Source organism: Hibiscus syriacus, unplaced genomic scaffold (assembly GCF_006381635.1).
Source record: "Hibiscus syriacus cultivar Baekdansim isolate YM2019G1 unplaced genomic scaffold, ASM638163v2 tig00112114_pilon, whole genome shotgun sequence".
NCBI lineage: Eukaryota > Viridiplantae > Streptophyta > Magnoliopsida > Malvales > Malvaceae > Hibiscus > Hibiscus syriacus.
In genome coordinates this window covers 943,574-970,689 of record NW_024063255.1, presented here as the reverse complement: position 1 = coordinate 970,689, position 27,116 = coordinate 943,574, and the positions used below count along the sequence as shown (strand labels likewise).

Genomic DNA, 27,116 nt, shown 5'->3' with positions numbered 1-27,116 from the left:
ATGACGTGAGGAGTCATGTTAAAAATGGGTTACACTCGTCCACAGCACCAACACAATTGAAAGTCGCACATGAATCCATTAACTTTCTTTTACACCAAATTAAACTTCAAACCAATTTTTTTTCCTATTGGTTCCAAGATTTCGTCTTAACTAATTCGGACTGAGTTACGTCGCACACCTAATTTTAGTAGGTGAGTCTCCCAGCAAGGATTTTATATAATTTAAACTCTCAAATAAGAAATTAAATTAATTAAATCATTTGATCAATTTAAACTATTAAGTCTTAATATTTTTTCATGCCATATTATTATCACATGACATTCTATGGTTATGTTATCTATAATTTTAAGAAATAAGATAAGAATGTAGCTTTTTTTTTATCTTAAGTTTTCTCTCAATATTTTTGTGTCATCTCCGTCTTTCTCTTTAATTTTTGTTTAGTCGACGACGACACCGATCTATAATTATTCATTCTCTTATTCTTTATATTATGTCTTTTATTTTATTTTGAGTTTTTTTTTTCCAATGTTGAATAAGAATTTGTATTTGTGGCATGTTTTTTTATGTTATTGTGGTACGAACCTTATGGATTTTGACACGTTTTTCACATACATTTGCAGTTGTTTTTTAGCTCGCACAACATTCATTTTCTGATTGATTTGTTGGTAGTTACATAAAGTCATATCTCCACTTTGGCAAAATGTTGTTTGCGATATAATCAGAATTGTGTAGCGAAACAACCTTCTCACCACTTATTTATCACTTCATAAAACGTATCATTCAACATAAATAATGAGTTTTTTTTATGAAGATTATTGAGCTCTTTTGATGTTGATCGTTATTCTCAAGGAAATGTTTTATTTGTCTTCATATATTTTGGTTTAATACTTTTATTTTTGTATAAATTTTCTGTGACTATTGTCCACATTTTTCTCTCTATGCTTGAGTGCGTTGTAATTTTGGTTTTTTTATTATTTTATTAATAAAATTTAATTATCATTATTATAAAAAATATAAGAAGAACTGTTGAACTTGAAATAATTTCTTTACAGAATATATTACCCCACCGAATAATTAAAACATTGGACTCGCTCTTATTTTCAATCTTCAAGTCGACTGAAAGATTGAAATTCCTATACATTATTTGGCATCGGATTGTATGATACATACATTGAACTCTAAACTATACACCATTCAATTACATACCTATAAATATATTTATGTATATTATAAAATTTGAAATTATTAATATGATTAAATAAATGAATTTAATCATTATATTTAATTTTTAAATATAATTATAAAAAATAAAATGGTTGGACAAAAAAATAATAATGTTCAATAATTTGAGATCTTGTAGCAACTTGTATGCATTTGTACATGTTATTTGGTATCAATTTAGAATTGAAATTGTATGCAATGATATTAGGACCGCAATTTAATTCAAAATCAACCAATTTTGATATGATTTGATAGGTTCTTTTTTCAAAAAAAAAAAACCAGGTTTAGTCATATCGAGTTTATTGTTTAAGGCGAAATTTGTTTGACTTAACTCGACTCCGGATATTTTATTCTATAAATTTAGATATAATTGTTATAATATTTTTGTTTAATTGTTTCAATTTTTTTGTTTAATTGTTTCGACATATGATGAATTTGGAGTATGGGTTTTAAGTAGATTGCTTGTTTCTTGAGTTACAAGTATCTTGCTTTGTTCTCATCTTATGTAGATTTATTTACTGCTAATTAGGATTTAGGGTTCATGAATTTATGTTTTTTTTTAATCTATGAAGAGTGTGGAACCAATAAAGGCGGTATTGATTCGGTCGGTTTTGGAAAAAAAATAGGGTTCATATGCTGTTGTAAAGAAAAGAACATGGATCCAATAGAGTTGTTTAACTGAATCTTCACTATCTTGTATTCTGGTTTACCTGTATATGTTCCATAATTGAATTGGTAGCTTATTTCTCTGCATTTCGGATTACTATTCTATCTCGTATTTGATCTTCCAGGTTGTGCTCAACTGGTCTTCCAAGTGATCTTGTTGTCGAAGTAGGAGTCTAGGAGATTTGGCTTTCCATCTTCACAAGGTTCTTAACTTGGTTCATATTGTTGTAGAAGAATGTTTGATGCTTTCACATTTAAGATATTGTGTTTAGAATACCTTATTCGTTTGCTAATAAGAACGTATTTTCCCTTTCCTCGAACGATTGCCTTGTTTATCAGTTTCCATTGCTTTCAAGAAGCCTAGTAATCGCGAATCGAATTAAGGATTACTGCGGTGTGGATGACGAAAAGTGTCTTCTGCAATTCCATGACTTACCTGGTGGAGCCAAGACCTTTTTGCTTGTAGCCAAATTCTGCTATGGAATCAGATTAGAGCTCAATGCAATGAATATAGTCGGTCTTCGGTGTACTGCCGAGTATCTTCAAATAAGCGAAGATCACTGGGAAGGAAATCTTATAATGCAGACCGAAAGCTTTCTGAATGAAATGCTTGGTCACTGGACGGACACGATCAAAGTTATTGAAACCTGCGAAGGGTTTCTACCATATTCAGAAGAACTTCATATTGTTTCCCGATGCATCGATTCCTTGGCAATGAAAGCTTGTGCTGATACGAGTCTGTTCAGTTGGCCTTTATTGGAAAGTGGTACTGCACAATGTCCAGAAGGCAATCATGTCTTATGGAATGGAATATGTACGGAAGCAAAACCACGAACATTGAGGGAGGATTGGTGGTATGAAGATGTGTCCTTTAGATTACCGCTGTATAAAAGGTTGATTATAGCTTTCGATTCAAGTGGCATGAAGCCAGAGAGGATTGCCGGTTCTGTTGTCCACTACGCAAAGACGCATCTTCCTTTGTTGTGTAGGCAATCGAGCTTCCAGAGTCGGAACAACGCTGCCCCTGTATCAACTGCATCTCACCTGTCTGATATGAATCAAAGGCATCTCCTTGAAGAAATAGTGGCATTAATACCTACTCAAAAGGGTGTCACCCCAACAAATTTTCTGTTGAGGCTTCTCCGAACATCGATGATTTTACGTGCAAGGCCACCATGTCAAGAGAAACTAGAGAGACATATCGGGGCTCAGCTGGATCAAGCTGCTTTGGAAGATCTTCTGACACCCAATATTGGGTACTCCATGGAAACCCTTTATGACATTGACTGCATTCAGCGGATTCTCGATCACTTTATTCGAGTAGATAATGAGTCGCTCAACTCTAGTTCGAGTTATGTCATTGATGAGGGGCAGCTTATGGGAGGTTCCCATCCATTGACCTCAATGACACTGGTAGCTACCCTGGTGGATGGATATCTGGCTGAAGTGGCACCTGATGTTAACCTGAAGTTGCCGAAGTTTCAGTCACTTGCAGCTGTCATTCCGGACTATGCCAGACCGTCAAATGATGGAATTTACCGTGCAGTTGACATATATCTTAAGGTATATTCTTCCCGGTTTGCCCGATTCGATCATTCGTTTGGTATCACCAGATTTGCAAACTCACACTTGAATCCAAGTGACATAAAATGCGATTCCATGAAAGAATCATCTGCGTAGTAATCTTTGTATTGCCATTCCACTTCATTATCGTCAGAGTTTTCCAACTTTTCATTCAGGCACATCCATGGCTGATAGATTCCGAGAGGGAACAAATGCGGTCTCATGAACTGCCAGAAGCTCTCACTAGAAGCTAGCACTCATGCAACCCAGAACGAGAGGCTACCACTTCGATTCATTGTCCAGGTCATATTCTTCGAACAACTTAGGCTTCGGACATCAATTACTGGTTGCTTATTCGTCTCAGACAACCTTGAAAACTCACGAAATCCAACCGGAAACAATGCAGAATCGGCATCCATTGCGCATGTCGGAGCTGTTCGAGACCGTTCTGCGGAAGCTGATGACATAAAGGAGCGGATTTCGGAGCTTGAGAAAGGGTGCTTGAGCATGAAGGAAGAACTTGAAAAGCTGGTGAAAGCAAAGCGTGGTTGGAATATTTTCTTGAAAAATGTCGGCTTTCGGTCGAAGTCCAAGTCCATCGATCTGAAAACAGCAAAACATTCTTCTTCCGAAGAAACTGAAGCCCTGCGATTCCAAAACATCAGCTGCAAAAGTTTCATTTGCAAATGGAAGTGAAAACTTCAACAATGGTGAGTCTGATTACAAGTTCTTAAAGAAAACTAGCAATGACAAGTTTTTGTTGCTTTAAAGTTTTTAGACTGTATGTATATGATTAAAAGTTAATTAGTCTTTGAGTAATTTAACCTTTGATATATGTTGCTTGAACTCGATTTTCTTGAAGTACTCGTGTTTGATATTTTCATTAGTATAAAATCAAATGAAGAGTCGGAATATCATAGAGATCGAGCTCATGTGCTCGATATTAAATGAAGCAGCCAATCATATATTAGGTGAAGAGCTCACCCTATATCTTTATGTACACCACAACACAGATACAAAAGCTATGTTTACTCGAACTCGGGTGTAAACCATAAGTGTTGGATATTCGTCATTGTCATGGTCATCCAGATATACGTCTAACAAAAGTGTCGAATATGAGTGTCGGACATTTTCTTAAGGCGCAGGTACTCGGAGTAACATAGGTGTACTTTTTTTGCCTTTGAACCTATAATATTACCTTGGTTTTGGTTGTGATGACCATAGTGGTTGGAAAAGATTCTGTGTTGATGGACTATTCAATAACATTGCTTGAGATTGAGTTAGCATCTCAACCATTGATGGCGTTTGATAAGCCTGGACTAGGCTCGAACCATCAGTGGAGTCGCCTCTTGCAGTGGCTCTTTGCCACAAGTGCGAACTCAGCCCGGAAAGGATATATGCTCGCCCAGATACCTCGTATACATGCCTGCTCGCCATCCTCTCTTCCATTTCCTTGAGCTCCGCATCCAATGCGACACAAAGTCGGTCATGGGATTTGGCGGAAACAGTATCGGATGATACCCTTCTACAATTTTCAAGGATTGAAACAGCACCTATGAGATCTCCTTGCTCGGCTGCAGTTCTTGCCTCTGCTATTGCCTCTGCTGCTCGGAACCTATTTCGCTGCCTGTCTACTTCAATTGATATTTCTTCGTGTTCTGCTATTTCAGGTCTTTGAATCCAAATAATATCGCTCTCTGAAGTCGTCATTCCTTTTGTCAAGAGATCCCTGTAAACACATTTCACCTTTAGCAATGATGTTTCACATGCAGCGGACTCGGCTGGTACTTTAACTGATACCAAGAAATCCCTCTCTTCGTCAGCATAGAGATCCCCGACATCGATATATCCGGTTTTCCCATCAGCTGACAGATTGCTTGGATAACTTCCGGCTTTAAGCGAGCCAAGGCAGAGACTCGGATTCATGCACTCCACACACACTTGCAGTTCTTGAACCACAACGCTTAAAAGACCGCCGATGCATTGTGCAAATGCATCCTGGATCATAATTTCGGTTTCGATAAAGGAAAACGTCCCTCCAGATATATCTGAAATCGAATGCATCAATGAAGCATCATGATCTGCACCAAAACCAAAAGCATGGACTGGAATATGAAATCCCGTGTTGTCACCACTGTGCATAGACGGGGGCACAAGCAACTCATAGTTCTGTTGAGACTTGTTCATGCCCGTGCCATAGACGGTATAAGTATCCTGCCCATCGGACAAAAGTATAATGCTAGTGACCGGATTCTTTTCGGTTCGATCTTCCATTACCTTTTCACCCTTTCGTAGACCTTCGGCTATGTTGGTACCACCATGAGCAACCAAAGAATTAACAGCTTGAAGTGCCTGCTGCCGCCCTAAATCGGACATTCGACGAAGGGGAAAGAGACGACGTGCAGTTGAAGAGAATGCAATGACCGAAAGTCTATCATTGGAGCCAAGGTTTTGTATCACAAATCCCATTGCTCGTTTTAGTAAAGCAAGTTTGGTGCCAGACATGCTAGCGCTAATATCAAGTACCGTGACTAGATCAACCGGAGCACGATGATTTCGAGATTGCAGCAAGCTAGCATAATGTATGCTCGGACTAGGATTTCGAGTTGCAATCGCTGCAGCAGCCTTAAGGTGAACCAGAACGGTGAAATCATCGTAAGTACGAGACCTTGGTGTGGTTGAGACCTCTGGATATGTTTCGATCTTCATTGTTGTAACAGATGTGTCATCTGTGTAATTCTTACTTTCAGCAATCACATGTAGGTGGTCCAAGGATTCATCGTCATTGAAAACACCTGGCTCTGCACATCGAAAGACCGGTACAGCATGCTGCCGGTTTTCATCCCAATGAGTTGTAGGCAACCGGTCGACTACATCCATCAAAGCATCATGTCCTGACCAACCAACAGTATCCATTGATGCCCTGCTAGGGAGAGGATCTAAACCGGGGCTCCAAATCGGGATTTCTTTCCATTTCAATCGACAAACCGGATAGATTCGATCGCCGTACTTCACATTCGAAGCAATGCAATGGAAGTGGAAAGAATGTGAGCATTCTGCAATGAATATAGCATGGCCACCTCCTTGCTCCATCTTCATCAAACATATTGAACATGTTTGCTGAAACAAATATAGTACTTAGAGAACTAAATCAAACATAGCTGACATGGCATTCATAAAAGGATAAATAACGTTTTTAGTCCTCCATATTTACAATTTTTTTTATCAGTTTAACCTCTAATCTTTAAAAATACAGAAAAGAATTCCATTTTATCAAACAAACACAAGTCCTATTAACTAAAACCTTTCTATCCTTCCAACCCATGCTAAAATATATTCTCAGGAAACAAACAGAAAGTACATAAAACTTAATACCCCAAAAGTTCATCTCCTGCAATCAAACAAGCACATACAGAAAAAAAGAATGCAAAAACACAATCAAAACACATACAGAAACCACAGAACCAAACCTTAGGTGATGATTTGCTTTTACTTTTAGACAACCTTAAACCATGAGAGGAAGAAACCATGTTTTCCCAGTTTGAAGGAGGTAACAAAGCAGCATCAGATAATCTTTCACCATCATCATCATCATCTAAAGTTCTAGGTAAATAAGCACAAAGGTTCAAGCCTAAAGCCAACTTTGCTTTTCTCCATTTACCGCCCATTTTTCCACAAAAGACAAAAACCCAAAGTTTAATAATGGATCCTCAAGCTTATTCTAATGTAAAAGTTCCTATCTTCCACAGAGCATGGAGAAAAGAAAGAAAGAAAAGAAGATGGGGTGTTTGATAAAAGTTGGAAAGGAACCATGTAAAAAGAGAAGAGAGAGATGGTTTAATGGAGGTTTTCGCTATTGTTTTAAACTTTATATATATATATGTATATCTCTGTGTGTGTGTGTGAAATCAGAAGAAAAGATCAAAAGAAGATTGGTAAAAGCTGTAGTTTATTTTTCCTGTAGGATAGTGTCAAAAGGACTAAGTCAGAGTGAGAAGGAATGGATTGTTTTTAACGAGAGGAAGATTACTAGTCTTTTTTTGTTGGGTGGCCGCCATTGATGGGAGAGTTTTTGAGTTATGGAATTTATTGGAGATTTTGGAGAACCGTTTGACCTTTGTTTTTGTTGTCGGATCTTGTAAAAAGGGAGAAGACCAGTTAGATAAAAGCACGTTTTGGTTGGAAATGGTTAAATCTTGGTTGTGGTCCTTTTACTTTGTTTGAAATTGAAATTTAATCTCTATATATTAATTTGATAGCATTCAATGTTATACATTAAAATAGACAACTAAATTATTATGTGTCACTATTTTATTAATCAATCAAAAAAAAATTTCTTTAATTCGCTAATAGACTCAAATATGAGACCTATTGTAAACAGGTTCAGTGCTTAATCATTATATTAAGAAGATGTTAAAATTAATTATATTTATTTTATCATTTATGTTATAATTGATCTATTTTTGTAATATTTTATAAAAATATATTGCAATTTATATTTTTATAAAGTAGATATAACTAATCTATTTTATAAAATATTATTATATATATATATATATATATATATATAATTCATATTATAATTAATATATTATAATTATATATTATGTTTTTTCATTAATCTTTTATTTTGTAATAGAAATTATAAATAATTTTATAAAACTAAAATGTTTTAATTGATGTTTTAGATATATTTTTATAATATTTTATAATTATATTATTATTTATTTATTTTTATAAAATAATTGTAATTAATTTTAACTACCATTTAACCCCCCTCTCTCTATATATATATTTGTTTAATGATTAAACATTGAACCTCTTGTTGGGGTTCAAACTTTGATAAAATTAATTATTTTTTTACTAATGTCTTACTATAAACATTAATTTAATAATTTAATAATTAACGTAATAGACCAATAATTTTTTGCCCTTGATTAATCCAGATCGACCTAAGTCACATATCTAGCTGTTGTGGGTGAATCTTTCAATGAGAATTTTCTTCATACACAAGGACTAACTCAATATCTGCTTAAGCGATATCAAGTTGTTTACCACTTAAACCAACCCCAAAACACCAACAATTATTTTGTTAATACGATTAATCGTTGGTTAATTAGTTATTTCTATTTAAAAATGAATTGTTTTAATTAAAATCAAAACATCGAAAGATTAAAATACTTCTTTAAAATGTTAAGTTCCAAATTATCGTTTAGTCAACGGTCAAAGATTATTTTTGGGTTATGCCTTCTATAATATAAATGATGAATATTCTAAAATCTTAAATACGAGTAATACATATAAATTATAAATAAATAATTTTAATAAGTTAGTTAGACTTGATTTACATAACAATCACGTGCTTTAATAAATTTTAAATATTTTAGAAATATTTACGTGCAAGTTTCCTTGTAGATTCTTAAGACTTGTCTATATCAATATTCTTCATATCTCTGTAACTACTATATAAGTCTTCATTATATATATATATATATCATGATTAATGTTAAATGCAAAAATATTTTTGAGATAAATATACGTATATCAATATGAATATGAAGTTTGGGGAAAAGCATATGTCTCATAAATTTGGACCGTTAAATTAATTAAGACTGGAATTTATAGTGGGAAGTTTAACAGGAAAATTCTGTGTTGGAAGTATCTTCCCTTCATTTAGAATAATTGGAGTTAGTTGAGAATGTATACTTATCGTGAAACTATATTTATATTTAGGGTAAATTACATTTCTCATCTCTCGATTTTACCGGTATTCTTGTTTGGTCATTCAAATTTTTTAAAAAAAATTATTTGATAGTTGATCTTTTGAATTGTTCATCTTTTAATCACACAATTGTTAGATAAAAAATAGCATGGTGATGCGGATGATCAAGACACTAACAAAGTCAATTCATCGTTACTTACCCTCTATCAGTTTGGATTTTCTCAAATTCTTTTTAAGACTATCGAAACTCAACCCAAACTCAAGAAAAAACGATTTGATCTAAAATATTCACCGTTCATTCAACGTGAAATCAAGATATATAACTCATCTCATTTTTCTCCACCTCTCTACTGTTGGGGTGTAGAAGAAGATGCTTCAGTATCATAAAATCAAAGGAAACAAATATAGGTTTCATGACAATCTTAGAATTTTTTCATAAAAATTGAACATAGTTTTTTTTGTCTTTAGTAATTTTAAAAAATAGATATTGTGACATAACATCATTAATTATTTAATTGTGGAGTAACTAAAATAGAATATATTCTAAAGTTGAGTGATCGGAATAAAAATTCTAACAAAGTTGAATGATAAAAATATAGTTTACTCATATATTCAAATTTGTTCACATATTGGATTTGAGATGGGTTCTATTTATATATACAAATTGATTTGGAGGACTCCAATCACTAATAAATTAATCTGAATTTGAACAATTTTTTTTTTACAATCTAGGATGATTATAAGATACAATATCTATTAAGAATATTTCTTAGTTATTGACAACGCATATATACACTTCAACGATTATTCAAACCCAAAATTTATCAAAAAAATAATATTTTATTTTACCACCAAAATTATTCAATAAATTCAAAATTTAAACGAACACTTGAATAAATAAAGACGATATTTAGATAAAGAAATGTAAGAATGATTGTAGGGTTATTGAGTGGAGTTTCCCCTATTCCCACTAACTTTTTATACCCTTCAAAAGACAGCCTTTTTAAAAGGAATACGAATCCCAATCTTTTTTAGATTAGCAAAAAGTTATACTTTCTCAATTAACAACGTTAGATTCTTTAATTAATATCATGTATTAAAATTTTAATATTCTGAATGAAAAAAAATCAGATAAAAAGGATCACTTTCGTGATAATCTTTTTTTATTAATTTATCTAAATTAATCGACTAATAAATTAAATACCAATAATTTGTATAATCATATTAAGTTCGAATAATAAAAAAGATAAAATCTTAGAAATGAGTAGAAATCCATTAACAGAAAAAGCATCACTTGATAAAAGGACCTTTGTGGAAGGGAATAAGATTCCATTCCCATCTACCATTATCTAGGACAAGTCAACTAGAAAAGCTTGAAACCTCCTTTTTTACCTATGAACAAGGTTAAATTACGATTTTGGTCCTTTTAATATGTTAAAATTTGAAATTTAGATACTATATTAATTTAATAAAATTTGGTCATTCTATTTTTAATAGTGTCTTTAGTAATCATGAGAAGGGGAATTGAAATTCATTTGAATTGATTATCTATTTTTATCATTATCAGATCAAATTATAATTCTGACCACTATTATACATGAATATTTTCGTGAATTTTCTTAGAAACGCAACTTTCAACGTAAGAAAATCCTTTATGAGCATGAGTTGAAAATGGTGATTATAAGATTCAGAAAAACCTGCTTTATAGGTTAACCAAAATAGTTAACGATGATAATTATTTGAATTTATTAAAGACATTGTAAAAATTAAAATTAAAGTATAAGCATTAAATCCTAAACTTAAACAAGTCAAATGACCAAAACCATAATTTGGCCTACTAATAATAAAATTATCATAATCAATACGTATGATTTTGAATTATTATTTCATATAAATGGTTAATTCTGCCGTACAACCCTACTAATTTTTAAGACTTAAATACGGTGAAAATAGATGTAATAAAAAATCATAACATTTTAAGTTAGACACAATCAAGATTGGTTCTGACTATTTTTTGACCTGGGATGAAATTATAAAATTAGGCAAGTAACTCAAAAAAAAATTAAAATATGCAATATAAAATTTTAATTATAATTTTTTGGGAAGTGAAACTATTTATTAACATTAATATAAAAACTCAATTATTACAATTGACACCTTACTAAATTTATTGGTCCCATTACAATTTTTTTAAAAATATTATTTATTTTACAATTTTTTTAAAATTTCTTATCAAAATAAAAAAAATATATTATACTAACAATATTTTTTAATTTGTGGGCTCTGGACATGTACCATTTTTCTTTGACCCATGGCCAACCTTAGATACAACTTAAAATATGACATTCTTCATAACATTTTTGATAATATTTTTTATTGGCAATAAGAATGTTATATTTTTTATAACATTTTAGGTTATAACTGAAAATATTATAAAACAACCGAAAATATTATAAAAAAATATCATATTTTAATCAAACTAAAATATTAAATTTTTTTGGTCGATTTTTATCGTGCCAATTTCTACTGGTTTTTAGGCTTAAATTAGGATATTTTTTAAACTTTCCCATACGATGTGGACAGAAAAAAAATCACAAACACCTTTAAAATGATGAAAAACGTTTATTTATTTGTTGTTTTTTAAAATAAATATGTTATAAGAACGATTATCATTATCTAAAAAAAATACTTATAAAATTGTTTTTTCCATCCACAATATATCAAGGTCCAAATGATTTTTTTTTTGAGAGAGATCAATACATACATACATACATATATATATATATCAAAATGTTTATCAAAATGGTGATTTTGTCTCATATTTTAACGTTTGGAGTATTTTGATCATAATTTTTTATTTTAGAGTAAAAAGACTTCTAAAATTTGACATAATAATTGTTTTGTCTCTTATTCTTTTTTTTGGGCATTTTAACTCTTAATGTTTCATTTTAGGTTAAAAAATTCATATTTTGGAGTGTTAATCGTGCGTTAACTAATGGTTTTCATCTATATAGGTAGCTTTTTGTACCAAAGTGAAACGTTGGGGCTGCTAAAAAATAATAATAGTTGAAATGACCATTTTGATAAACATTTGGGACTATTTTTAGTATCATGCCTTAAATTTAATGGTTAATATTAGTCAAAGAGATAAATTAATAAAATTTAAGGAAAAAAGTTTAAGGACTTGATTAATTTTTTTAAAAATGTAGGGTTTAATTATAAAATAGAAGTAATCAATTTGATGAACTCAATCAAATATTCACCTTTAATAATATGAATAAAAACATGTTTAAACATATAACATCATTTAAATAGTAAAAATAATATAAAACAAAAATATTTAATAAATATATAACAAATGGACTAATATAAAAAAAAAAACTCGTTGAGAATGAAAGTCTTTGATAATGATTATTACTGTGGATAATCATTTTTAAAAATATAAAAAATATTCATTAGGATTTAAAATAAAGGGTAAACTATAAGTTTAGTACCCTAACTATTATTTTTATTTCGTTTCAGTCATTTAACTATTTTTTGTTTCAGAATCATATCTAACATTACATTTTGATTTCATTTGGTCACCTACTGTTAAAAAAAATAATGGTGATACTAACGAGTCATCATAATTGATTTTTTTTTAAATGTCACGTCAACAGTTATATTAATTTTTTAACATAAAAAAATAAAATAAAACCAAAACGTAACGTTAAGTATGTTTTTCGAAAAAATCATAGTAAGTGACTAAAATGAAACAAATATGATAGTTGAAATACTAAACATATAGTTTATCCTTAAAATAATATAGTCATTGTTAAAAATGTGAAAATAAAGGAAAGAAGTTAAAGCCCAACATAACCAGGCCGAGAAATTATTATAAGCTCTGACTCTAGATAATTAGCCTATTTAAAACATTTGGGTTCATTACATTGTGTTGAAAACTTGGGTTAAAAGTTAGATTATCCCCTAAAAATGGGTTAGATTTAAGAAATATATATTATTAATATGAGGTAATTACAAGGTAGTATCTGTTTAAAGATAACTCTTAACTATTTGACATTAAATGCTTACACCTTTGGTATTCATGGTGATCAAATCTTGCACATCAAGAAATAACAACAATTTCTTTATCACCGAGATCGCCTGAACGAGACTTAAATTTAGAAATTTAGGAGATTACAGTAATGGTAAGGGTGATTATTGGTCATTAGTGTTTGAAGGCAGCTTCCAAAGGGAATGGAATTAGGTGTTTTAGGGGTTTTAAAATAAAATTTAGATTTTTTTTCAAATTATAATTTTAATTTTTTTAAAAATTAAATATATATGTATATATATATATAAACATAACATTGCTCAGATAATGGTTTTTTAACAGCTCCGACGGATCAAATATTTAAAATAGTGACATTGAAAACATTAGATGCTACATTGAGCAAAAAATACTTTAAACACTTGAAATAAGTATATAGTATAGTTTGAACTTTAAACACTTGTATTTTTTTAAATTAAGCCTAAAAATAATTAATATGACATTTTAAAAATAGATCAAAACTCAATAAAGACGTGTAAGATTAAATTATTTATTTAATTCCGTTAATATAATTTCAACAGAATTTAGAGATTATTTTCATCTATGTATAATGCATGAATATAGAAAAAACATTCAGATACTTCACCTAAGATTAAACATTAAGAGGGATCAAATTATTTCATTTAAAAACTATAAAAAAAATTAATGAATTTTTAAATTCAAAATCCAGAAGACAATGTTTAATTTGACATATTTTTCAAAACCTAATGATGAGATTAAACCTTGATACTTATTTTATGTGAATTTTTAATAATATGTCAGAATTCAATTATAAACATGAAGGATTGAATTGCTTATTTATTTCAATAAAATTTAAATATTATTCTCATTGTCCAAATGAAATTATTCTCATCATTGTCCAAATGATGAGATTAAACATAAAGATTTTCATGGTGTCTCAATCGCACCTTAAATGATTAGTGGCGACTTCTCACATTTCAAAACCTTTTCAAAGAGGAACTCCCAAGTCGGTACTTGTTTTCTCTCGTCCGGACGAAAAACGATGTTGACAGTACCTCAATATCACATCGATCCATCCTGCATTGAATCATTTTTAATAAATAATTTTGATATGTCAGAAATTAATACTGGAGTCGTGTTGTTCTTTTACTATATAAATATGTTAATTAAATTTCGTTTAGATTTGTTAATCCGTTAACTTAGGTAACTAAGCCCTAAATGATGCATTAAATTGGCCAACATTAATAGCACAACCCTCTTGCCGCCATGTTTGGTGGTGGTATTTATTCATTAATTATGTGAAAGACCCCTGCACTTAACCCTTTGTTTTTCTCACCTGCCCTAATCTTTTTCTTTAATTTTTTACATTATTGTGTATTATTAAAATTTCATTACAAACTTACATGGTCTCCAATCATTAATAAAACAGTACACAGTATTAAAACGACAGCTTTAGTGTATTTTATTTTCATTTAATAAATTGATCAATCACTTATGTTTAGGACCATTTAGAGTCTATTACTTTAATTAAAATTTCGGTTTGGAATAATTCGATTTTATTTTATATCTAATTTTAGTTAGAGTTTTTGTTTTTTCAACTAGACTTCATCATGTACATTTAATTTCATCTTGTACACAAAGGTGGCTAACATGATTTTGGTGCGACCAGGTTCTTGAATGCTGGAGTTTTCGGCCAAGGGACCGAGTCATGCCACACTTTGCCCCACACTGCGACGAGAGCCACCATGCTTGTCCGGATCAACACACTGCTGCAAGGCTATTCCGGCATTCGGTTCGAGATCCTTGAAACCATCACTAAGCTCCTTAACGTCAACATCACACCATGTGTGCCACTCGGGCTCAATCACAGCATCCGGTGACCTCGTTCCACTTTCCTACATCGCTGGCCTTTTAACCGGCAGGCCTAAGTCTAGAGCTTTGGGACCTAATGGTGAGACATTGAGCCCTACTGAGGCCTTTAACAAAGCTGGGATCGATGGTGGATTCTTTGAGTTGCAACCGAAAGAGGGTCTGGCTATGGTTAACAGAACCGCGGTCGGATCCGGGTTAGCTTCCTTGGTCCTTTACGAGGCTAACATGTTAGCTGTTCTGTCTGAAGTTTTGTCAGCCGTTTTTGCTGAGGTTATGCAAGGGAAACCTGAGTTTACAGATCATGTGACTCATAAAATGAAGCATCATCCGGGACAAATTGAAGCAGCTGCAATCATGGAACATATTTTGGATGGGAGCTCTTACATTAAAGCAGCACAAAAGTTGCATGAAATGGACCCTCTTCAGAAGCCGAAACAAGACCGATACGCTCTTTGAACGTCGCCTCAATGGCTTTGCCCTCAGATTGAAACGATCAGGTTCGCGACCAAAATGATCGAACGAGAGATCAATTCGGTCAACGACAATCCCTTGATTGACGTCTCGAGAGACAAGGCCTTACATGGAGGGAATTTCCAAGGTACCCCGATTGGTGTATCGATGGACAACAACAGTTTAGCCATTGCTGCGATTGGCAAACTCTTGTTTGCTCAATTCTCTGAGCTAGTTAATGATTACTACAACAATGGGTTACCTTTGAACCTGTCAGGAGGGCGGAACCCAAGCCTGGACTACGGTTTCAAGGGAGCTGAAATCTCGATGGCTTCGTACTGTTCTGAGCTTCAGTTCCTCGGTAACCTTGTTACCAACCATGTGTAGAGTGCCAAACAACATAACCAATATGTGAACTCTTTAGGCTTAATCTCAGCTAGAAAGACAGCCGAAGCTGTCGACATATTGAAGCTCATGTCTTCGACTTTCTTGGTCGCCCTCTGCCAAGCCATCGACTTGAGGCATTTGGAAGAGAATTTGAAGAACACCGTGAAGAACACAGTTAGCCAAGCGGCTAAAAGAGTCCTAACAATGGGATCCAATGGAGAACTTCACCCGTCGAGATTCTGCGAAAAGGACATTCTGCAAGTCGTTGATTATTGGTTAAAAGTTAGATTATCCCCTAAAAAATGGGTTAGATTTAAAAAATATATATTATTAATATGAGGTAATTACAAGGATAACTCTTAACTATTTGACATTAAATGCTTACACATTTGGTATTCATGGTGATCAAATCTTGCACATCAAGAAATAACAACAATTTCTTTATCACCGAGATCGCCTGAACGAGACTTAAGTTTAGAAATTTAGGAGATTACAGTAATGGTAAGGGTGATTATTGGTCATTAGTGTTTGAAGGCAGCTTCCAAAGGGAATGGAATTAGGTGTTTTAGGGGTTTTAAAATAAAATTTAGATTTTTTTTCAAATTATAATTTTAAATTTTTTAAAAATTAAATATATATGTATATATATATAAACATAACATTGGTCAGATAATGGTTTTTTAACAGCTCCGACGGATCAAATATTTAAAATAGTGACATTGAAAACATTAGATGCCACATTGAGCAAAAAATACTTTAAACACTTGAAATAAGTATATAGTATAGTTTGAACTTTAAACACTTGTATTTTTTTAAATTAAGCCTAAAAATAATTAATATGACATTTTAAAAATAGATCAAAACTCAATAAAGACGTGTAAGATTAAATTATTTATTTAATCCCGTGAATCTAATTTCAACAGAATTTAGAGATTATTTTCATCTACGTATAATGCATGAATATAGAAAAAACATTCAGATACTTCACCTAAGATTAAACATTAAGAGGGATCAAATTATTTCATTTCAAAACTATAAAAACAATTAATGAATTTTTAAATTCAAAATCCAGAAGACAATGTTTAATTTGACATATTTTTCAAAACCTTGATGAGATTAAAACCTGATTTTATGTGAATTTTTAATAATATGTCAGAATTCAATTATAAACATGAAGGATTGAATTGCTTATTTATTTCAATAAAATTTAAATATTATTCTCATTGTCCAAATGAAATTATTCTCATCATTGTCCAAATGATGAGATTAAACATAAAGATTTTCATGGTGTCTCAATCGCACCTTAAATGATTAGTGGCGACTTCTCACATTTCAAAACCTTTTCAAAGAGGAACTCCCAAGTCGGTACTTGTTTCTCTCGTCCGGACGAAAAACGATGTTGACAGTACCTCAATATCACACGATCCATCCTGCATTGAATCATTTTTAATAATAATTTTGATATGTCAGAAATTAATACTGGAGTCGTGTTGTTCTTTTACTATATAAATATGTTAATTAAATTTCGTTAGATTGTTTAATCCGTTAACTTAGGTAACTAAGCCCTAAAGATGCATTAAATTGGCCAACATTAATAGCACAACCCTCTTGCCGCCATGTTTGGTGGTGGTATTTTATTCATTAATTATGTGAAAGACCCTGCACTTAACCCTTTGTTTTTCTCACCTGCCCTAATTTTTTTTAATTTTTTACATTATTGTGTATATTAAAATTTCATTACAACTTACATGGTCTCCAATCATTAAAAACAGTACACAGTATTAAAACGACAGCTTAGTGTATTTATTTTCATTTAATAAATTGATCAATCACTTATGTTTAGGACCATTTAGAGTCTATTACTTTAATTAAAATTTCGGTTTGGAATAATTCGATTTTATTTTATATCTAATTTTAGTTAGAGTTTTTGTTTTTTCAACTAGACTTCATCATGTACATTTAATTTCATCTTGTACACAAAGGTGGCTAACATGATTTTGGTGCGACCAGGTTCTTGAATGCTGGAGTTTTCGGCCAAGGGACCGAGTCATGCCACACTTTGCCCCACACTGCGACGAGAGCCACCATGCTTGTCCGGATCAACACACTGCTGCAAGGCTATTCCGGCATTCGGTTCGAGATCCTTGAAACCATCACTAAGCTCCTTAACGTCAACATCACACCATGTGTGCCACTCGGGCTCAATCACAGCATCCGGTGACCTCGTTCCACTTTCCTACATCGCTGGCCTTTTAACCGGCAGGCCTAAGTCTAGAGCTTTGGGACCTAATGGTGAGACATTGAGCCCTACTGAGGCCTTTAACAAAGCTGGGATCGATGGTGGATTCTTTGAGTTGCAACCGAAAGAGGGTCTGGCTATGGTTAACAGAACCGCGGTCGGATCCGGGTTAGCTTCCTTGGTCCTTTACGAGGCTAACATGTTAGCTGTTCTGTCTGAAGTTTTGTCAGCCGTTTTTGCTGAGGTTATGCAAGGGAAACCTGAGTTTACAGATCATGTGACTCATAAAATGAAGCATCATCCGGGACAAATTGAAGCAGCTGCAATCATGGAACATATTTTGGATGGGAGCTCTTACATTAAAGCAGCACAAAAGTTGCATGAAATGGACCCTCTTCAGAAGCCGAAACAAGACCGATACGCTCTTTGAACGTCGCCTCAATGGCTTTGCCCTCAGATTGAAACGATCAGGTTCGCGACCAAAATGATCGAACGAGAGATCAATTCGGTCAACGACAATCCCTTGATTGACGTCTCGAGAGACAAGGCCTTACATGGAGGGAATTTCCAAGGTACCCCGATTGGTGTATCGATGGACAACAACAGTTTAGCCATTGCTGCGATTGGCAAACTCTTGTTTGCTCAATTCTCTGAGCTAGTTAATGATTACTACAACAATGGGTTACCTTTGAACCTGTCAGGAGGGCGGAACCCAAGCCTGGACTACGGTTTCAAGGGAGCTGAAATCTCGATGGCTTCGTACTGTTCTGAGCTTCAGTTCCTCGGTAACCTTGTTACCAACCATGTGTAGAGTGCCAAACAACATAACCAATATGTGAACTCTTTAGGCTTAATCTCAGCTAGAAAGACAGCCGAAGCTGTCGACATATTGAAGCTCATGTCTTCGACTTTCTTGGTCGCCCTCTGCCAAGCCATCGACTTGAGGCATTTGGAAGAGAATTTGAAGAACACCGTGAAGAACACAGTTAGCCAAGCGGCTAAAAGAGTCCTAACAATGGGATCCAATGGAGAACTTCACCCGTCGAGATTCTGCGAAAAGGACATTCTGCAAGTCGTTGATTATTGGTTAAAAGTTAGATTATCCCCTAAAAAATGGGTTAGATTTAAAAAATATATTATTAATATGAGGTAATTACAAGGATAACTCTTAACTATTTGACATTAAATGCTTACACATTTGGTATTCATGGTGATCAAATCTTGCACATCAAGAAATAACAACAATTTCTTTATCACCGAGATCGCCTGAACGAGACTTAAGTTTAGAAATTTAGGAGATTACAGTAATGGTAAGGGTGATTATTGGTCATTAGTGTTTGAAGGCAGCTTCCAAAGGGAATGGAATTAGGTGTTTTAGGGGTTTTAAAATAAAATTTAGATTTTTTTTTCAAATTATAATTTTAAATTTTTTAAAAATTAAATATATATGTATATATATATAAACATAACATTGGTCAGATAATGGTTTTTTAACAGCTCCGACGGATCAAATATTTAAAATAGTGACATTGAAAACATTAGATGCCACATTGAGCAAAAAATACTTTAAACACTTGAAATAAGTATATAGTATAGTTTGAACTTTAAACACTTGTATTTTTTTAAATTAAGCCTAAAAATAATTAATATGACATTTTAAAAATAGATCAAAACTCAATAAAGACGTGTAAGATTAAATTATTTATTTAATCCCGTGAATCTAATTTCAACAGAATTTAGAGATTATTTTCATCTACGTATAATGCATGAATATAGAAAAAACATTCAGATACTTCACCTAAGATTAAACATTAAGAGGGATCAAATTATTTCATTTCAAAACTATAAAAACAATTAATGAATTTTTAAATTCAAAATCCAGAAGACAATGTTTAATTTGACATATTTTTCAAAACCTAATGATGAGATTAAACCTTGATACTTATTTTATGTGAATTTTTAATAATATGTCAGAATTCAATTATAAACATGAAGGATTGAATTGCTTATTTATTTCAATAAAATTTAAATATTATTCTCATTGTCCAAATGAAATTATTCTCATCATTGTCCAAATGATGAGATTAAACATAAAGATTTTCATGGTGTCTCAATCGCACCTTAAATGATTAGTGGCGACTTCTCACATTTCAAAACCTTTTCAAAGAGGAACTCCCCAAGTCGGTACTTGTTTTCCCTCTTCAGAAGCCGAAACAAGACCGATACGCTCTTTGAACGTCGCCTCAATGGCTTTGCCCTCAGATTGAAACGATCAGGTTCGCGACCAAAATGATCGAACGAGAGATCAATTCGGTCAACGACAATCCCTTGATTGACGTCTCGAGAGACAAGGCCTTACATGGAGGGAATTTCCAAGGTACCCCGATTGGTGTATCGATGGACAACAACAGTTTAGCCATTGCTGCGATTGGCAAACTCTTGTTTGCTCAATTCTCTGAGCTAGTTAATGATTACTAAAACAATGGGTTACCTTTGAACCTGTCAGGAGGGCGGAACCCAAGCCTGGACTACGGTTTCAAGGGAGCTGAAATCTCGATGGCTTCGTACTGTTCTGAGCTTCAGTTCCTCGGTAACCTTGTTACCAACCATGTGTAGAGTGCCAAACAACATAACCAATATGTGAACTCTTTAGGCTTAATCTCAGCTAGCAAGACAGCCGAAGCTGTCGACATATTGAAGCTCATGTCTTCGACTTTCTTGGTCGCCCTCTGCCAAGCCATCGACTTGAGGCATTTGGAAGAGAATTTGAAGAACACCGTGAAGAACACAGTTAGCCAAGTGGCTAAAAGAGTCCTAACAATGGGATCCAATGGAGAACTTCACCCGTCGAGATTCTGCGAAAAGGACCTTCTGCAAGTCATTGATCGCGCAGTCCAAGTTACCCATTAATTCAAAAGCTGAGACAAGTACTAGTAGACCATGCACTGATGAATGGCGAGAACATGACTCAACCACTTCGATCTTCCAAAAGATCAGTGCATTCGAAGAAGAGCTGAAAACAAATCTGCCCAAAGAAGTCGAGAAAGCTAGGACCGAATTCGAAAACGGGAACCCGGCTATCCGGAACAAGATCGAGGAATGCAGGTCGTACCCGTTGTACAAGTTTGTGAGGGGAGTTCTGGGGACTAATTTGTTGACGGGGGAGAAGTCGATTTCACCGGGAGAAGAATATGACAAGGTTTTCTCAGCAATGTGTGAAGGGAAGTTGATTGAACCATTGTTGGATTGCTTGAAAGACTGGAATGGTGCTCCTTTGCCCATTTGCTAAAGAAAAGGTTATTTTATTTTTCTTCAAAGTTTGAAAACTACAACAAACTCAGACTTCAAACTGTTTTATAAGTTGTTTAATTTGTGCTGATATATAAGTATAGTTGTTTAACGAGTGTGCAATTCAAAATTAATATGAAAGATAATTCAACATTTATTTTTATCTATTGAATTTTAAAATTTTATATAATAATAAAAATTATGTTAAAGTAAAATGACAATTTAAGCGCTTATTTCCATATTATGTCCCCCATAAATTTAAGTGCTGGAACACCTCTAATCTCCATGTCAACCAGGGGTGATTGGATTAACTTCAAACTCGATAGCTCGGGATCGTTACGGATCATATCGATAGCGCGCATCTGATCCTGGAATATTCAATCAACAAAGAGTAACTTTATTCTACCACCATTCATCCCCCCGATATATTTGAGAGCTTATAATCTTTCTATGAAAGTAAACCGCTTAATACCTTGCGTTTCACTGCACAAAACTTGCAGTCGGAAGCAGATGGAGGAAGAATCTGATTAACGATTAGTCTCCGCACCGGAACGTTCTCCTTCTTCAAGGAGGCATGCAACCTAGACGACTCGCTGATTGCCATTACCTAGGAAAAGAAAGCGTAATGCAAGCAATCTGTTGGAAGGAATAAACAATAGCCGAAGAATCCATGTAAACAATGCTAAACTGGCTCAATACTGAAATTGACCACTGGAATATAATTCTAAAGGGCATTACCGTGGGGATTGTGACGATGACAAACTCGGTAGAATCCGTGTCACGGAAAAGGTCTCTCACTTTCACCATCCTCTCCCTTAGTCGCTCCAACTTGTCAGCCTAAGCAAATAACACAATAACAATAATAATAAGATGACGACTAAGAAGATGATGATGCCAATTCTCATCTATATCAGGCTTACAGCGTTTTGAGGGGTTTCTCCTTGTCCGAAAGCAGATTTAATCGCCGAGGTGGCCGAAGCTATCTTCTGTCTAAGCTGTACAAGCGAATGGCAGTGAGAAATCATAGCAAAAAAAGATTATACTATCAAATGGATACAGCAACAGTTCCGGACTCCCAAACTTTTGATTTGACTAATGCAGCTATTCACACAGATGTTTACGACATTTTCCCTCCAGGTTTTCGATATTCGATTCAAGCACATTTCCAGTAACGAAATCAACAAATATGAATGGAACACTAGAACCAGGTGAATGAAAAAATGTTGCACAAATCACTCATTTTGTCACTTCATGGTTCATCCTTAGCTATGATATCTATAACATGTCTTGAAAAAGGGGCAGAAAAATTAAAATTACGAAGGGGGAATGAATCATCTACACGTCTTTATAATTCAAGTTGGCATTTCAACCTTCAATATCTTGCCTATAGATGCATCCAAGAAGTCTGGCAAAGACAAAAGTCGCAACGTATGTCCCTGAAAAGAACTCTCATCAATTAGAGTTTATTAGGACGACTTCAAACATTATGTGCAGCAGAATAGAAAGAAGATACCCTAACTCACCGTTGGTGCAGTGTCAAAAACTATTCGAGTAAACATACTGTACTGTGGTGATTCAAGAAATTGCATCACCTAGCAAAGAGCTTCAACAGTCGGTATAGAGCTCAATGGTATGTAAGTGGCGTTAAAACACAAAAATAAGCAGAGCACATAACATACCTTTGAAATTGCTATCGCTTCGTCCAAACCGGGAGGTGGCGTGTCCAGTAGTTCTCCCAATTTCAACTCTCCTAACTACATAAGTAAAAAGAAGCACCAGAAGCAGAAATCATGGTTTTAGAGTTACGAAAATGCAAAAGAACTCCTCGAATACAATGGGAAATTCATGTGGCAAGATTTTCGGATTTCTTCATGGTTTAGCATCTTAAACTTGCCATTTTACTGCAGTTTTGTGAGTAACTGTATGCATAAACATATGCCGTCTTGCATAAAGAATGCAATTGAGAGAGGCATTAAGCATGCAAAGAATGCAGCTCCAACCGAATAAAAGTTTTGGGGTTCATATGGAAGAAACTTTGCTTATAACAAGAAAATAGTGGCCAAAATGCAACAATTGAGCGACCTTCCATGGCATTACTTGGTGCAAATTTGAGCAAAGTACTACATTAGTATCTTAAGTTACTATGTTCAAACATAGAAATAAAGCTTCACCTGTTCTGCGAGCATCCCGAGGCCCATTCCATCCATAAAATCTTTGACCCCAGTTCCACCATTGTTCTTTGCTGCATCTCGAAATTCTTCCCTAGTCTTTTCCGGGTTTATCTGTGTTAAAGATATGAATTTAACTTACCGAGTATGCGGAAAAAGTAATCATGAAAACCATAACTAGAAGATAGTTATCTATAACAGAATACATGATCTTAACAACGATGTCCAGCAACCAGAAATGAATCGTTCAAGAAAAACTAAGGAAACCAGATTAGGGGCTTATTCCATATACCTCAAGAGCAAACAAGGGAAAGTCAGGTCCTTCAACTGGTACTAGCATCCCTCCAGTCAAATCCTAGATAAAAAATGAACTCATAGATTGAGCCAAAGAAAAGATAAATGCAGGGAGATAAGTGTTGGAAAAAATGAGGGAGTGGATCAAAACCTGCGCGAAAGAATCGGACAACGAATGAGCTGGATCTGTTGAGACAACCAGAGTGGGATGGCCATTGTTTGCGAATTTTACAGCTAATGAAGCGGCGCAGCTCGTCTTTCCTACACCTCCCTTGCCGCCTAGCATGTAGTACTTCCGTTCCGTCCCGGAAACCATTTCATCGAATCTCGCAACATCTTCAGCAGAAGCAGCCACCGATCTCACTGCCAACCAAATATACAAATGAAACATCCAGCTCGAATATGTTTTTTTTAAGGAAAGTACAACAATGGCATGAACTACTCATTATCACAAAACTGAGGGGAACTCCAGTCGCCCTGAAAATTTCAAATTCTCATGTAATTTATATTTGTTCTTTATATATATATATATTTGATGATCCGTTATCGCCCCTAACATAAAATCGCACTTCCATATAAAACACAAAGCATCATGACATAACAAATACTTCAATTATCACAATTACATAACCTATTATTACTCCATTAATAATGAAAAATCTCAGTTCAGCTCCAATAAACCATCACTTTTCGCCACAATTGCAAAACCCACCATTACTCAATTGAACAAAATTCTCTAGATTACAGCATGAAACAAAGTGATACCCAAGAAAGATACAGTCACGAAAAGGAGTAAAACAAAGTAAAGGAAGCACCTTGAAAATTGTTGTTGGGTCGTTTTGGTTTGGTGGAAAGTGAAGGAAAAGCTGACGAAGAAGCCGAAAATCCAAGTGTTGCCATGGGATTTGTAGGAGACAAAACCTTGTTGAAAGACAAAGAATATGATGTGAACGAAGCATTCCAAGCAGCCGTTTTCGCCATTCTTTCTTTCCCTCTCTGCTTTCCTTTTTTCTGCCTCTTCTCAACAGTTGTTTTTCTTTCGTAGTAGCAAAATTGAACACTTGGATAGAATATTGCTGTAATCAAGATGTGACCCGATTCATCAATCATTTGCCCTTTTCGGGTACGGGTCACTGCAACGGGCGGGTTGGCGGGTCAACACAAGGTATTACGAGATTGTGGTTCGAATTCTGTTTTTATCCTGTCCGAAAAGCTCGTGGCATGATATGTTTGATGAAGAAAGCATTTGAGAGAAAAGATGTAGATTTGTTCTAGACTTTCGAGCATATTTTACAATTATAAATATGTTTCTAAGTTTTAAGAAGAGTTTTATACGAATTGTGGTGCGTTTGAGGTTTCTTATATTTTTTTTAAAAAATTATTTTAGAGTTTTTCCTTTTTAACATAAATTTTAGGGTTTTAATCTATTGAATTCTTTATGAAATTTTATGATTAAATCGTAAAAAGATTTAACGTGTTTGAATTTTTTTCATAACTCACTATAAATTGAGAAAATAAAGAGAAAATGTGCACGAATAAAATATTCAACAACACGAAGAAAAAAGATTATATAGAATAAGAAATGGTATCTTTACGGTAATCATATGCATCGAAATGGATTATCAAATATAACTAACCAAAGAAACCTCATTTCCTGATGTACAAATGTAATGGGAGATAAGGTAGTATAACTATAGCCTAATTAATCCGAGATGTACCAGAAAAGATACAGCACCATTTTCCGATAGGCTGCGATCATCGCTCCGATGATGTTTGTGTTGCTGAATGTTGATGCTGCCACGAGCCGTTAGGACGGAAATCGAATGCGATCAAATGTAAGAGCGGACACATATTTTTCACTTCTGAATTGTAATCATACCAAAATATACGATTGAACGGCTGATTACGCCAGTGAGAATGAGGATGACTATACAGAGAGTCCATTCATCTAGACTGTAACCACTTTTCAGAAGAGATCCACAACGAGTAATTAACCACACTCCATAGTACCTGAGACGTAACATGATTCTTTCAATAAATGAGATTTTCATAGCAAAGAAATTCGAAGAAACTTGAAACGAAAGCAACATCTAGCAGGATACATGTACTATGGTTGTGCCTCGAGGAACCTATGGTCTCATTCAGGCTTTCTAAGCTCCCATGATAAGTTCCCCTGAGCTTGAAACAACATGAATAGAGGTTTTCTCGTTAAATCCGAACCACGGATTCCGAATGATCCATGGCCGTATCTGGAGAAACCTCGAATTCATTCATTTATTATGGAAACCTATCTGTAGGAAAGGGTCAATAGGACATACCTTTCGGCATTGGATTCTCCCAAAGCCCACTTGGAATAGCACAAATTAGACATCTTTTTCAGAACTTCATTACCTTGTGTTCTAATGGCTATGAGAGTAGAAACAACCGGAACAAGAACCGACTACTACAAGAAACAGTACACATCGACGGAAAGGTAAACAACACTATAAACCGGTAAAAGACACTATTTTCGCACTCAATATGGTTTAAACATTGCTTACCAGGTTGAAAGAAGAATGCAAATGCATAGCCTATACCGGTTACACAGTATCTGTATTGCCAGAGTATAGTCACTCGGAGTTCTCCGCCTATAAGTCCTTAAACTTTAGGAGATTGTGGCGTATCTCGACACATCTTGCCATAACTCTCCAGCAAAACATCTTTCCTCTAATCCAGCATGAGGGTGTAGCAATCCGAGCAGCAGTTTGCTGCTGATCCGGGTAGCCATTGTGAAGCATCCACCTAACAGGAAGCTCTTTTGGCCGAACCATGCACAAAAAGTACAGAAAAACTGTCAAGGAGAGACGCTAAAAAGTTTTATTAAATAAGAAAAATCTAAAATTACAACTACAAACTTCACGCATAACTATGACATTTCTAATAATCATTAACACAAAACTAATCACTTAACTTAAGATCATATAATAATCATTCAAATAAAATGTTAAAAATACTTCTAAAAAAACTCGAACAAAATAAAGATGCGAATATATATAACTGCATCAACAAACGAACCACAACAGGGGTTCAAACTACTGAAAGACCATCATAAATCGTATATAAGAGTTGAGCGTCATGAGAATACTATCTCCGAACATAAGCCACGTATCTAAATTCGTTCGAGGATCCAAAATAGGACAGATCAACAGGATAATA

General features: G+C 34.0%; 2 protein-coding genes and 3 pseudogenes across 3 annotated transcripts; 3 read left to right on the top strand and 2 right to left on the bottom strand.

Moving 5' to 3' along the window:
- Positions 1-4,257, top strand: LOC120174665 (annotated as a pseudogene).
- Positions 4,258-4,361: 104 nt separating this feature from the next.
- Positions 4,362-7,550, bottom strand: LOC120174719 (E3 ubiquitin-protein ligase WAV3-like). 2 transcript variants are annotated; one of them, XM_039181488.1, is made up of 2 exons: positions 6,921-7,550; positions 4,362-6,570 (listed from the first exon to the last, which is right to left on the bottom strand). In XM_039181488.1, the coding sequence occupies exons 1-2, from the start codon at positions 7,116-7,118 to the stop codon at positions 4,645-4,647; spliced, it is 2,124 nt and encodes a 707-aa protein (XP_039037419.1). In that variant the 5' UTR covers positions 7,119-7,550; the 3' UTR covers positions 4,362-4,644. The 2 variants fall into 2 exon arrangements, with proteins under 2 accessions (XP_039037419.1, XP_039037420.1); XM_039181489.1 differs by having other exon boundaries at positions 4,362-6,574; positions 6,928-7,550.
- A 7,322-nt stretch (positions 7,551-14,872) lies between these two features.
- Positions 14,873-16,271, top strand: LOC120174664 (annotated as a pseudogene).
- A 1,651-nt stretch (positions 16,272-17,922) lies between these two features.
- On the top strand, positions 17,923-21,463 carry LOC120174663 (annotated as a pseudogene).
- Positions 21,464-21,687: 224 nt separating this feature from the next.
- On the bottom strand, positions 21,688-24,960 carry LOC120174721 (ATPase GET3B-like). The gene is made up of 11 exons (XM_039181490.1): positions 24,737-24,960; positions 24,073-24,284; positions 23,920-23,982; positions 23,631-23,741; positions 23,139-23,213; positions 22,983-23,051; positions 22,830-22,895; positions 22,380-22,454; positions 22,198-22,296; positions 21,932-22,066; positions 21,688-21,827 (listed from the first exon to the last, which is right to left on the bottom strand). Exons 1-11 carry the CDS (start codon positions 24,900-24,902, stop codon positions 21,690-21,692), a joined length of 1,209 nt encoding a protein of 402 aa, XP_039037421.1. The 5' UTR covers positions 24,903-24,960; the 3' UTR covers positions 21,688-21,689.
- Positions 24,961-27,116: the final 2,156 nt, after the last annotated feature.

Coding starts and splice junctions, on each gene's coding strand:
- LOC120174719 (XM_039181488.1), bottom strand. CDS start 7,118: ATGGGCGGTAAATGGAGAAAAGCAAAGTTGGCTTTAGGCTTGAACCTT. Junction 6,571..6,920: donor AAAGCAAATCATCACCTAAG/GTTTGGTTCTGT, acceptor TATTTGTTTCAG/CAAACATGTTCAATATGTTT.
- LOC120174721 (XM_039181490.1), bottom strand. CDS start 24,902: ATGGCGAAAACGGCTGCTTGGAATGCTTCGTTCACATCATATTCTTTG. Junction 23,742..23,919: donor TTCCCTTGTTTGCTCTTGAG/GTATATGGAATA, acceptor TCTTTAACACAG/ATAAACCCGGAAAAGACTAG. Junction 22,896..22,982: donor TTTTTGACACTGCACCAACG/GTGAGTTAGGGT, acceptor AGTTCTTTTCAG/GGACATACGTTGCGACTTTT.